We start from the raw sequence: 12,046 nt of genomic DNA on the forward strand, positions 1-12,046 counted from the left end.
CTTCCAACATCGTTTATGAATTTGAGAAATTTAATCGAGAACTATGAAAAAAAAAAGAATATATATATATAAAAGAAAGAGAAAATATCTATGAGGATAATGTGGATCATTTTGAAAAGAGCATGATTAATATATATATATATATATATATATATATATATATATATATATATAAAATATTTTAGACGAGAATTCATTATGTTTATTTTTAAAATAATTAATAAAAAAATGTATTAATATCTAGAGTAACCGGACATAAAATAATTAATGATGAAACTTCGTTAATAAAATTGATAAAAAAAATATATTTTATATTATTAGTGTATATTCACACTAATAATATAAAATATATTTTTTTTATCAATTTTATTAACGAAGTTTCATTATTAATTATACTCTTATATATATATATATTAATATTTTTTTATTATTATATATATATGGTAAGGAAAAGAAAAACAAATTAATAAAGATAAATATATATATATATATATATAAATATATATATATAAAAAAATAAAAATATTATGATAATGATGTGAATCATTTAATTAAGCGTCATATATAAATTATAATCATTACCTCTCTCTCTCTCTATATATATATATATATATATATATATATATATATATATATATATATATATATATATATATATATATATATATTATAAATTTATAATTTAAATTATTATTCAATACTAATTCTACATATCAAAATGATATTGATTGTTCATTAATATCGATTAAAACATTTATAAACATGTTAAAAAGAATTATCTTTTCAAAATCAATGTCTTAAAATTAATAGTTATTTAAATTGTTAGTAATTTATTAACAAATGAAATACAAAACTTACATAAAAAAAGAACAAATGTCACAATTAAATTTTGTTTTGTAGACAGTTACAAAAAATTAAGTATAAAATAATAAAAAAAAAGTAACACTATAAAAAAAATTATATTTAGAAAATAAGTTCATTTATATTTGAATAACTAAAAAAAATGAAATTAGAAAAATATAAATGCACTTTATTGACGTAAAAAAATCCTAAATATAAAATAATTTATAAAATTGTAAAATTTTTTACTTTAAAACTTTAATTCAAATATTAAGAACCAATATGATAGTTTAATAAATTAAAATGAACTAATATAAGATATTTTGATACCTCTCTAGAAAGTTTTTCTAAACAGCAATATTATATTAAAGAAAAAAGACTTAAACCAAAGAAAAAGAAGTAATATGGGTGATGGATGGGAGTTGTGATGAAAATAGCACAAAATACATATTATTGTCAATCTGTCTGTTTGTCTGATCTTTCAAATAAACCAAAATGAGTGCTTGATTGTGGTCAAATATATATCCAATCCAACAACAATAACCAACCATTGTTCATAAATAAAGCACCAAGTACTGTAAACTGGAATGATCTACTTGATCTTCTTCTTGGGCCTCAGCTGGAAAAAAAAAAGAAAGAACAAAGAACAAAATCAAAACCTACATAATCAATGAATACAAGGGTTTCAAAACCAATAAACCCAGTTATCATACTTGATTGCTGTGGCCACACTTCTTCTTACGGCAATTCACAGCTCTAGGATGAAGACGAGCATAGCACCTGTACAATCAATTGAATAAGAATGTTTGAAAATTCTTATTATACAAAAGAATAGTCTGTTTATCTACTTAAGCTTGTTATTATCATATGATCAAAGGAAATGATCATTAGATCATTCAAGTCTTTTGACTATTTTGTCTGAATTCTCATTATAACTTTCGGAAATTGAACTTAGCAAGGCTATGTGTTTCATCAATTTCAGACAAAATACCAAATGATCAATGCTTTAAATTGAAGTAAAATCCATGGTTATGTGGGTTGTGCTAGCTTACTACATTCAAACAAACATATAATATGTACCAGCAAAGAAAATCAATTGCAATTGGCAACAAAATGAATCCAGCTGATAAATTTTAAGTTGGGACTAAACATAGAGAATTAAGTAACTGCATTAAAAAAACAAACAGATAATATGTACCGGCAAAGGAAATCAATTGCAATTTGCAACACAATAAATCCAGGGAACTAGTAACCCACTTCATAACTACAGGGAACTAGGTAACCCAGCAAATAAAATGGTAAATGAAGCTTACTTGCGGCAGATCATCTTCTCTTGATTGTATTTCCGAGCCAAAGCCATCAATGAAGGCTCGATAATACCACCTCTAAGCCTCAGCACAAGGTGCAATGTGGACTCTAATGAAAAAAAAGCAACAAAACAAGACACATGAATAAATTGATTGTATTCGAGCAAGAACTTCAAACTATTCTGTAAATTACAATAATATTCGATCTGAATGCATAGAGCAATGAACTATAGATGAAGTGAAACAAGTGGATACCTTTCTGGATATTGTAATCAGCAAGAGTTCGGCCATCCTCAAGTTGCTTTCCAGCAAAGATCAATCGCTGCTGATCCGGAGGGATTCCTAACCAAATCGCATAAGGAAGATAGTTTGGATAATTTCTAAACGATAGAAATATAATTTGAAAACAGAATGAAAAGGAAAGAAAGCTACCTTCTTTGTCCTGAATCTTTGCTTTGACATTATCGATAGTATCACTGCTCTCTACCTCGAGGGTGATAGTCTTCCCCGTGAGAGTCTTAACGAAGATCTGCATCTTCTACTGCTTCAAGTTAACGATCTACAATAGCTGCTAATCAAAACCCTAAATCTACTATCTCTGCAGTTTATATCTCCCTATTTTAGGGTTTCATAAAATGGGCCTCATAATACATCAGCCCATAGAAATTCTCTAAGTCAGAGTCCAAGTTATATTTGAGAAAAAAAATGTCCAAAGTGTAGTACTTAATACAAATAAATTTTGCCTCATTTTTTATATTGGTATATAATTTTTCTTTTTCACAATCTCATTTTTTAGTATCAAATTTTAACCTTGTAAATTTTGGGTGTCTAAATCGGATTTGTAAATGTCAACGATGAACTTGTTTGTATTTTGACGGTAATGTTGATTTTCAATGAATAAATTATAATTTTAATTGAATTTTTTTTTGAAAAATAGTTAAAAAACAAGTATACTTTTTAACCAACTAAGCTAATAAGACTTTATTTATAAAAAAATTCATTAATTGAGGTAGTCGATTTTTTCACCTAAATGAATATCAGCATCGATGACATTAGTGTTTGTTTATTTCAAATTATCGAAATTCATTTTTAGTTAACAAATAAAATTATACAATCAAATGATAATTATAACCCTCACTTATTTTCGTTTAAATTTATATTTAATTTGTGTACTTTTTATTTTCTAGTTTAAGTTGTTTGATCACTTGATGTACATTCTCTACTCCTTTTGAGTTGAAGTAAGATGAATTTAAATTATTTTAAATAGCATAAATATAATGAATATACATGGTTCCAGTTTCGTTTCTGTTTGTACATCTTTCTCCCATGTTTTTCGTTGGTCAACAACCAACCCTCTCTTTAGTTTTGATCCAGTTGTCTTTAAAGACCAAATATATATGACTTGTGGATCAGACCGAAGTAAGATCGAAACAATTAACCAGACCAAGACATAGCGGAGTTTAGGTGGTAGGGTACAAGGCTTGAAGTGTGGGTCTTGGGCAGACGTCCGAAACTGGTACAAACGCTCATCCAGTGAGTGATGACACTGGCGAGTTTAAAAGTTAGGTAGAGATTTCTTCTATACCATACTAAGATTAATGATTTTGAAACTCAATGAGTTCATTTTTCTAATCATAATAAAAAATGGTGTGATTTATGGATTTTCTCCATTAAATTTTTTATAAATTTCTCATACTTCTTAACATATAAATTATCATTAAAATGATGTATTTTTCATTGATCCTCAATCAACTTAAGAAAAACAACCAAACAAATTTATTATAGGTCACGACCAACTTCAGAAAATATCCTTATAAAGCTAAACTAAACTAGAAGGTATATAAAAAGCAATACAAGTTTATAGAATATACAACAAAATGAGAGATGTTAAAAAATAATAATAATTGAACCTCAAACTTAAATGAGAGTATCAAGTGTAATAAAACTTGATTTAAAATGAAGTGTTGCCAACCATTAAAGTGTTTGAATTAAGCTTTTATTCAAGCCATAGCTGCAATTCTTGGAGTCACAATTTCAAGAAGCCCTTTCGGGTTATCCACATGAACCCAATGGCCCGAGTTGGGAAGAACATGAACAAACACCTTTCCCATATTATCATCACTTACATGGCTATCCAAGCTTTCAAGCCTTTGTAACACATCCGGCAGCCACCTGTCACTGTTCTCAGCTCGGACAATATTTATTTCGGTACCCTTTGGAACTTTCTCCAACAAAGACCAGTAGTCGGTTTCTCTGAAATTTGATTATTGAGAAAGAATGGAGTTTTAAGATAAACTTACGCAAATTGAATGAAATGGGTTAGGTTAGGTTAGGTTAAGATACCTGTATGAGTTGAACATTTGAATAGCAGGTTCAAGATTAAAAGCCCATGTCTCTTGTTCTCCGGATTTTTTAAGATTACTTCCTATCCAATGTGATAATGACTTGGAGAAACCAAGATCAATCATGTGGTCTACTAGCCATCTAGAGTCAATTAATGTTTGAGATTAGACAAGTAAACAAATAAGCTAAGCATTATACAAACATATGTTACTTGTTCCCATATAGAAACTTAGCTCTAAGACAGACATGAGGCATTTTTCTAACTCCTCCTAGCCAGTGGCCCCATCTGGAAACACTTATAATTTATGGGTCTGGATACTGATATAGGGAATAAAAGTGTTTCAAAATGGGGCTTCGGGCTCAATATATTTATGTGACATAAAGTGCAAAAAGCAAGATAAACGAACATATCAAGACTTCTAATTGGAATGGTATGAAAGATTGTATCTTCCTCCCTAGATTACTTTAGATTTCATGAAGTTTTCCTTTCGAAAAGAGAACAATTGAACAAATCTAGACCAATATGAATTTTAACATGCACAACAATAAGAACATGAAAATCACTCACTTCCTTGATGGAACATCTTTAGGTAGACCTTGCAATGTCTGCAGAACCTTCTCCACTTCTCCATCAACATCCTCATGATTCACTTTTCCAGGAACAGAATCCAACACCCATAGCTGTTCTGCAACAGAGGATTATCAATTCAATTTCGCAATGTTGTTTTAAAACGAATTAGAATGGATATGGATATTTGAATTCTAACTATAAACCTGTTTCGGCACTTGAGCGGATTGACCATAATCGCCATTGACACAACTCTCAGCAAACTGCAAGGCGACTTTCCCACCCATAGAGTGTCCAATTACAGCATCAGGCCAATCCCAGCCTTGTGATTTCACCAAATTAGCCAAATCCTTAGCAGCATTGAACATGTCATGAGGTGGGAAAAGACTATCTATCTCAGCTGATTTCCCATGATTTCTCAAATCCACAAGAACCATCCTCCAATCTGTATGCATACGCACCCAACAGAAAAACAACATTTTCAAGATCAAATTACAACAGACTTAAAATAATCCAGCTAGTGGTGTACCGGAAGGAGGTGAATATGCAGAGAGGGATGAATTTAGGATGCGAGAGAATGAACGCCAATTCCGGCCGGAACCCAAGAGGCCGTGAAGCACAAAAGCTGTGAAAGTATGCGGCTTTTCAGATCTGACTTCCTCGAAAGCAAGAGTTCCTAGTGATCTTGCATTGGTCAATCGTGGCAGTTGCAACGGCGAATAGAGGACACGATTGAGGAGAAGGACGACGGGTTGTAGACCCGTTTTGTTCCTGATGGATCTGATAGTCATGTCGTACTGATCCCGCAACGTAACAGCCGCCCGCTCTGGTGTCTTCTTCTACCGATCGACCTCCACACACGAAGTTCGTTCTTAATAGACCTCATCACTAAAACGGCATCGTTTTAATATTTACATACTTTTTCCTGTAGTAAAAAACTAACTTCTAATTTTTATTTACATAAACTAAACACATCATAATCTTGTACATCACACTTATAATAAACAAGATATTCTCCAAACTCTTTTTCTCTCAAAATGTTCCATCTTCTTGCATCTTTAAAAATGCTGACTAGCTAGTATTGTAGCAATCTAGACTAGTGTCGTGCGAGGCGAAGAAATATTCGATGACTGAGTTTCTACCTGTGACAAGTTGTATTAGAGCGAAAGTGGTATCGTATCCACATTTGTGTTTCCGTATTTGAAAGAAGATCGTTCCAAGAAGAGATGGATTCAAATTCCAAAGTCACAAAGGTTTCGACTGACAAATAGAAGGACAAGAGGTCCAAGAGGGACAAGTCCGTCGAGAGAAATGTCCAACTGGAAGCGCGGGTGACCCGACTTGAGGAAAGCATGTACGAGCACAAGGAGTCTCTCAAGATGTTTAGCGCGGTGGCCAAGAGGGTGACAATGTTGGACGAGGCTGGTGAAAAGTTGGAGAATGAGGTCATGGGATCATTAACAATGCGAATCGTAACATTTGTGAGGAAGTGCTAGGATCGATTTGAGGGGAGGTTAATGATATCCGGAAGGAAGTGCTCGAGACAATCCGAAGAGAAGTCCATGCGATGGTCGACGCCCTTCAAAGGGAGAGCATGGGGAGGCTAGAATCAATGGAAGGTCATATCAGGTGGAGTGGAGGGGAACTTAGAGGTGTGACACCTCATCGGATAAAAATTCCCAAGCCAACTTCATTCAAAGGCTCGAGGAGTGCAAAGGAAGTGGAGGACTTCCTTTGGAATATGGAGAGGTATTTTCGAGCATCAAACATACTAGATGATCATACCAAGTTGGAAACAACACCCTTCTTTCTACAAGAGATGACATTACTGTGGTGGAGAAGGCGAAAAGCAAATATTGAACGAGGTACGTTGCGAATGAAGACGTGGACGCCAATTCTTCCTAGTGAACGCCGATTTTGAGGCATAGAAGCGGCTAAGCAAACTTGTGCACAACAAGACCATCAAAGAGTATGTGAAGGAGTTCCAAGAGTTGATGTTCGAGTTACCTAGTCTAACGGAACAGGAGGACCTGTTCGCGTTTCTTAATGTCCTAAAGACCTGGGCACAATTAGAGCTGTAAATGGTCAAGGTGTAGAACGTCTTTGAGGCAATTGCAGTTGCGGAGAGGTTGATCGAGCTCAGGATGTCCGTGGACATGCCAAAGTTCATCCAAGATGATGAGGAGAATGGTGGGGGAGACCGCCTACATGACAAGGAGGAAGGTTGAGGAGACCGCCCACCCAAGAAGGGGCATGCACACAACAACTCAAGGGGAAATTGACGAATCGGGTAAGCCAAGAGTTTGTCATAATTATGGTACCCATACTCACATAAAGTTTATGTGCCCGTTCAAGGGGGAAATGTTGCAGTAGTGAAAGGAATAGAGTCCTACGAGGAAGAGGAATGGACTTAAATGGGATCCTTGAGACTGCTAAATGCTTTAAAGACTAGTGTTGTGGAGCCGATCAAGAGAACAAAAGGTGCTTGATGTTCGCGAAAGCTTTGAACGGGGGAAGGCGCATCAAGGCACTAGTGGATATAGGGACTACTCACAACTTCATGCGTGAAGGAGTAGCTAAGGCGCTAGGTCTTTGCATCAACCCAATGAGAGGAACGATCATGTCCTTTAATATAGCCAAGTCGGTGGTCGGGGAGGCTAAGAAAGTGCACACCATGATCGGAGACTGGATGGGACAATCTCGTTTACCTTAGTCCCTATGGAAGACTACGATGTAGTGTTGGAACTACAATGGTTTGATCAAGTACGTACTTTTATAATGCCTTATTTAGATTCACTAATCATTTTGAATCACGGGAAGACTAGCGCGTTACCAACAAAGAAAGAATCAGATGGAATGAGCATGTTCTCGGCAATGCGATTTAGTCAAGGTCGCAAACGTGGTAAAGGGACATTTGCCACTTTTGCTAGGAGGGATGATGGGGGCGATTCCAAGGGGAAAGGGGAAGTACATGAGGGAGTCCTTAAAGCGTGCGAGAAGGACTTCAAGGAGCTCAAGGATAAAGGCACTAGACAACCATCATCTCCACAAGATTTGGCCACATGTTATGTTGGCGAAAGTCAGTCCGTCTTCGCTCTCGCCAAATCCGTAGAAGAGGAAAAAGATTGTGCTCGGGCATCTTTGGAGAAAGTCACCAAGAAGATGAAGAAGTAGGCAGATTTAAAGAGGCGTGCAGTCAAGGAAGGGGACCGAGGAATGGGGAAGTTATCCCACAATAGCTAAAGTCTCTACAATCTGTGTTAAAGGGGCTTGAGCGTAGATACGAAGAACCGTTTACAATCAAGAGACGTGTGAGAAACGTCTCATATCGGTTGGAGCTGGCAACCATAAGTGTACCCAGTACTTAGACGAGCATGGGAAAGATCACTCATGGGATGCCAAGAAGAAAATTGAAAAACATCAATCTAAGGTCGTGCCGAGGACGGCCATGACTTAGGTGGGAGAGAATGTGTTACGACTTGTTTCGTAAGATGAGTTTTGGTTCAAGAATCATGTTCTTGATCTATAAGACCGGTGGAAATTCTACAATCAAAGGGCAGCGGAAGGTTTTCAATAGAGAATTTGGGGGGGGGGAGATAGAAGAATCAAGGGTGCGAAGAGAATTACTGTTGGTCTATACCAAACAGTCCATAATAATAATAATAGACGAATAGGGGCGAAGTCACATCTTCATCATTCTATTCATGGGTCCTTGGGGAAGAAAGATCAGCCTTATATAGGTGATGTCTTGCCCCAAAATATTCGGTTACAACAATAACTAGAAAATAACAGAATTCGGTTTGTAAAGTAGAAAAAGAAAGCAAAACAAAATAATAATACAACAAAACAGAAATATGGCCCATGTGCACACTAAGACCGAGACCGGGTGCCGAGGAACGTTGCTGGAATTTATTCTAGGACCGAGGCCTTGATTTTAGACCCTAACATTATCTCCCCCTTCGAAATTCGTCGCCCTCGACGAAAAAGACCGTGGTCTGCCGAGTCTACCGAGCCTCTAATGCGCATGCTGAATATTTCAAAGAATTCGGTCGGACTTCAGCAAGTCCAGCAAGTGTCGGAGTCTTAGGACCGCATTTCTTAGAAGCCTTCGGTCTTCCTGCTCCACGACCAGTCCTTCCTTCGGCCCAGCACGCCAAGTGCAGCAAAAGGGCCATTTTTCTTCCGGGCATACTCTAGAATGTCTTCAAACAACCAAGCACAGTCCTTTATCCAGACCAGCAACACATGCGCAACAACATAGCCATGTCTTCCGACTACCTTCCTGGCTGGTGTTCGGTTGTTGGGTTGCTGGGTTAGCCCTTTGATTATTTTTTGGAAATTTTCAGCAACGTCTTCCAAAACAAGTGAAACACTTTGGCATTCGTTCTTGCTGATTATTTGTACCGTGGCAGCAACATTATGATTTTCAAAGGCCTTTTCTAGTTGGCTGCCTTGTATTATGTTGACCCGCGACCGAGGGGCATCTTGCTGGACCGAGAAAGTGTGCAAGATAATGACACGTTCGTCCCTTGTCTCAAGCACCAAAAGTGGGACATAAAAATCTGATTCTTGGACGGGTTCTTGAACGCTTTCTTGGACTTCTTGATGATCAGCCGGGGCCATGAACAATCTGGATTTGCACATATGATTGGGCTCCCATTTTGTGCTCGGCCAGACCGTGTTAACAATGTATGATTTGGACAGCAGCGGCGGTTTGGCGTTGTACAAGGGCATGCGACCGAATCGCAGCAAGAGATCTTTCTTGAATTTATGCCACGTCAATGCTTCCATATGGTTGCGATTCCGCAAATATGATTCATGCCACGTTCTTGTCTCTTTTGAGAAGTGAGTGCGGACAATGTCCAGTTTTGTGGCATCATTCGTCTTGCTCTCCCTAAATATTTGCTCGGCAAATAAGAGCCAGCCCTCCAAATCAGTCCCATCAAATTCAGGAATATCAATATTTGTGAGCCGGGTTGGAGGAAGGTAGCAAGAAGCAATAACATGGGGTCGGGTGCGGGGATCTTGGCCATTATTAAACGCACCTTTTCAATGGCTGTCAAGCTTTTTCCAGCAGCATACCTTCTGTCCATATTTTGCTGAAAAGCATTGTGCAAGGCAGCCTGTTCGGTCATATTTTGTTGCAGGGCAGCATTCATGGAGGCATATTGTTGGGTGAGCCCTTCGAGTAGGGTCTTAAGATCATCCATCTTTGCTGCTATCTGGTTTCTTTCATTTGAGAATCGTCTTGCTCTGATACCAAGAATGTTACGACTTGTTTCGTAAGATGAGTTTTGGTTCAAGAATCACGTTCTTGATCTATAAGACCGGTGGAAATTCTACAATCAAAGGGCAGCGGAAGGTTTTCAATAGAGAATTTGGGGGGAAGAGATAGAAGAATCAAGGGTGCGAAGAGAATTACTGTTGGTCTATACCAAACAGTCCATAATAATAATAATAGACGAATAGGGGCGAAGTCACATCTTCATCATTCTATTCATGGGTCCTTGGGGAAGAAAGATCAGCCTTATATAGGTGATGTCTTGCCCCAAAATATTCGGTTACAACAATAACTAGAAAATAACAGAATTCGGTTTGTAAAGTAGAAAAAGAAAGCAAAACAAAATAATAATACAACAAAACAGAAATATGGCCCATGTGCACACTAAGACCGAGACCGGGTGCCGAGGAACGTTGCTGGAATTTATTCTAGGACCGAGGCCTTGATTTTAGACCCTAACAGAATGTTACGTCCCATTCAAATGGGGTGAAGATGTCAAGCCCACAATGTGCATTCTCTAGAAGGTTCTAGTTTTTTATTGTATTTCCCTTTTGTGAAACTCTTTATAAATGGAACTCTCTAAATTCTCTAAGAGTTCTTAATTTGTAATAAAGTCGTGGAATTCTCAAAAATTCTTTAGGAGTTCCTAAAGTATGCACTAGTAAAAAAATCATTAATAGTAACCAAAAATAGTAACCGTTTGTTCAGCGGTTGATATTAAAGGGGTAATACCAACCGTTTTAAAAACTGTTAATATAAAGGAGGTCAATAGCAACCGCTCTTAAAAACGGTTGATATTAACTCATCTATATTAACGAAATTTTAAAACGGTTGATATTGACTCCACTCTATATCAATGATTTCAAAAACCGTTGATATAAAGGGGGTTAATATCAACCGCTCTTAAAACGGTTGATATTAACTCATCTATATTAACGAAATTTTAAAATGGTTGATATTGACCCAATCTATATTAACAGTTTTAAAAACCGTTGATATTAACCACATCTATATCAACCACTTTAAAAACTATTTAAATGTATGAATCGTATAATTAAATTTGAAATATTCATATTTATTTAATAAAATATACATATAAAATATTTAAAATTTAAAATTTTTATATAAATTAATTTGATTTGTTATTTAATAGAGTAGATATATATAATATTACCATTTTAAAAATAGTTGATATTAAATATTTTTTAATATTTTGAATTTAATAATTTATATTTATATATAATATTTAATAGTTAATATATATATATATATATATAATATTTAAGTAATGAAATTTGTTAAATATAATATATATATATATAATTAAAATAAATAAATAAAATATCATTAAAATCGTGGGTTGTTATACAAAATAATTAATTAATTAATTAATTCTCCATTATCTAATAACTTCTCCTTAACCTCGATAACTTCTTCTCTCCTCAATCACCTCTCTTCCCACAACCTTTATTTTTATGACCTCGATTACTTATTCTCTCCTCAATCTCTCTCTCATCCCTCAACCTCTCTCATCCCTCAACTCTCAACCATATTCTCTCAAATTCCAGAGACAACTCTCCTTCAAATCAATGCTCTTAATTCTTTTCTCATTTGCCTTATAGGTAAAATTATCATTGTATAATCAGGTTTTTGAGATACACTAAGAAGTTGTTAAATAGATTAAACAGATTCCTCCAACAATGTTTA

At 35.5% G+C, this 12,046-nt stretch overlaps 2 protein-coding genes across 2 annotated transcripts; both read right to left on the reverse strand.

The window, feature by feature from the left end:
* Positions 1-1,254: 1,254 nt before the first annotated feature.
* On the reverse strand, positions 1,255-2,741 carry LOC124940389 (ubiquitin-60S ribosomal protein L40). Its single transcript, XM_047480903.1, has 5 exons — positions 2,580-2,741; positions 2,403-2,489; positions 2,154-2,256; positions 1,554-1,620; positions 1,255-1,459 (listed from the first exon to the last, which is right to left on the reverse strand). Exons 1-5 carry the CDS (start codon positions 2,680-2,682, stop codon positions 1,433-1,435), a joined length of 387 nt encoding a protein of 128 aa, XP_047336859.1. The 5' UTR covers positions 2,683-2,741; the 3' UTR covers positions 1,255-1,432.
* Positions 2,742-3,900: 1,159 nt separating this feature from the next.
* LOC124938495 (protein ABHD11) lies at positions 3,901-5,909 on the reverse strand. Its single transcript, XM_047478937.1, has 5 exons — positions 5,588-5,909; positions 5,265-5,503; positions 5,059-5,171; positions 4,491-4,631; positions 3,901-4,400 (listed from the first exon to the last, which is right to left on the reverse strand). Exons 1-5 carry the CDS (start codon positions 5,847-5,849, stop codon positions 4,148-4,150), a joined length of 1,008 nt encoding a protein of 335 aa, XP_047334893.1. The 5' UTR covers positions 5,850-5,909; the 3' UTR covers positions 3,901-4,147.
* Positions 5,910-12,046: the final 6,137 nt, after the last annotated feature.

The sequence above is a fragment of the Impatiens glandulifera genome, chromosome 5 (assembly GCF_907164915.1).
Source record: "Impatiens glandulifera chromosome 5, dImpGla2.1, whole genome shotgun sequence".
Classification (NCBI taxonomy): domain Eukaryota; kingdom Viridiplantae; phylum Streptophyta; class Magnoliopsida; order Ericales; family Balsaminaceae; genus Impatiens; species Impatiens glandulifera.

What these genes read in the sequence shown, in the direction of transcription:
- LOC124940389 (XM_047480903.1), bottom strand. Translation starts at nt 2,682, where the DNA reads ATGCAGATCTTCGTTAAGACTCTCACGGGGAAGACTATCACCCTCGAG. An exon ending in GAGAAGATGATCTGCCGCAA is followed by an intron (nt 1,621 to 2,153) that starts GTAAGCTTCATT and finishes TTGATTGTACAG; the next exon opens with GTGCTATGCTCGTCTTCATC. An exon ending in AGTGTGGCCACAGCAATCAA is followed by an intron (nt 1,460 to 1,553) that starts GTATGATAACTG and finishes TTTTTTTTCCAG; the next exon opens with CTGAGGCCCAAGAAGAAGAT.
- LOC124938495 (XM_047478937.1), bottom strand. Translation starts at nt 5,849, where the DNA reads ATGACTATCAGATCCATCAGGAACAAAACGGGTCTACAACCCGTCGTC. An exon ending in TGCATATTCACCTCCTTCCG is followed by an intron (nt 5,504 to 5,587) that starts GTACACCACTAG and finishes GTATGCATACAG; the next exon opens with ATTGGAGGATGGTTCTTGTG. An exon ending in CCGCTCAAGTGCCGAAACAG is followed by an intron (nt 5,172 to 5,264) that starts GTTTATAGTTAG and finishes GTTGCAGAACAG; the next exon opens with CTATGGGTGTTGGATTCTGT.